Here is a 322-nt window from a genome sequence, read left to right as displayed (position 1 = left end):
GCTGCTGCTGCTGCTGCTGCAGGTGCTTCTGTTGTTGTTGCTGCTGCTGATGCTGCGGCTGCTGCTGCCGCTGCTGATGATGCTGCTGTTGCTGCTGTTGCTGTTGTTGCTGGTGATGTTGCTGCGGCTGCTGCTGCTGTTTCTGCTGCTGTCGCTGCTGCTGCTGCTGCTGCTGCTGCTGTTGCTGTTGCTGCTGCTGCTGGTGCTGCTGGAGCAGGAAATGTTGCTGCTGTACTTGCTGCGTTTCTGTTTAGGAGGCTGGCTGTCGAGTTAGGGTTTAGGGTTTAGGGTTTAGGGTTTAGGGTTTGCGTTCAGATTTCAT

General features: G+C 55.6%; 1 protein-coding gene across 1 annotated transcript in view; it reads right to left on the bottom strand.

Annotated features, from left to right (window-relative positions):
* Positions 1–318: 318 nt before the first annotated feature.
* Positions 319–322, bottom strand: part of EMH_0029770 (uncharacterized protein) — a gene marked incomplete at both ends in the record, with an annotated part of 4,655 nt that continues 4,651 nt past the window's right edge. The window contains one exon of the mRNA XM_013494341.1: positions 319–322. Coding sequence (XP_013349795.1) covers positions 319–322 — 4 coding nt within the window.

Source organism: Eimeria mitis, genomic scaffold, assembly GCF_000499745.2.
Source record: "Eimeria mitis Houghton genomic scaffold, Emh_scaff1111, whole genome shotgun sequence".
Classification (NCBI taxonomy): Eukaryota; Apicomplexa; class Conoidasida; order Eucoccidiorida; family Eimeriidae; genus Eimeria; species Eimeria mitis.
Note: the sequence above shows the minus strand (reverse complement) of the source record. Positions and strands in the feature narration are given on the sequence as shown.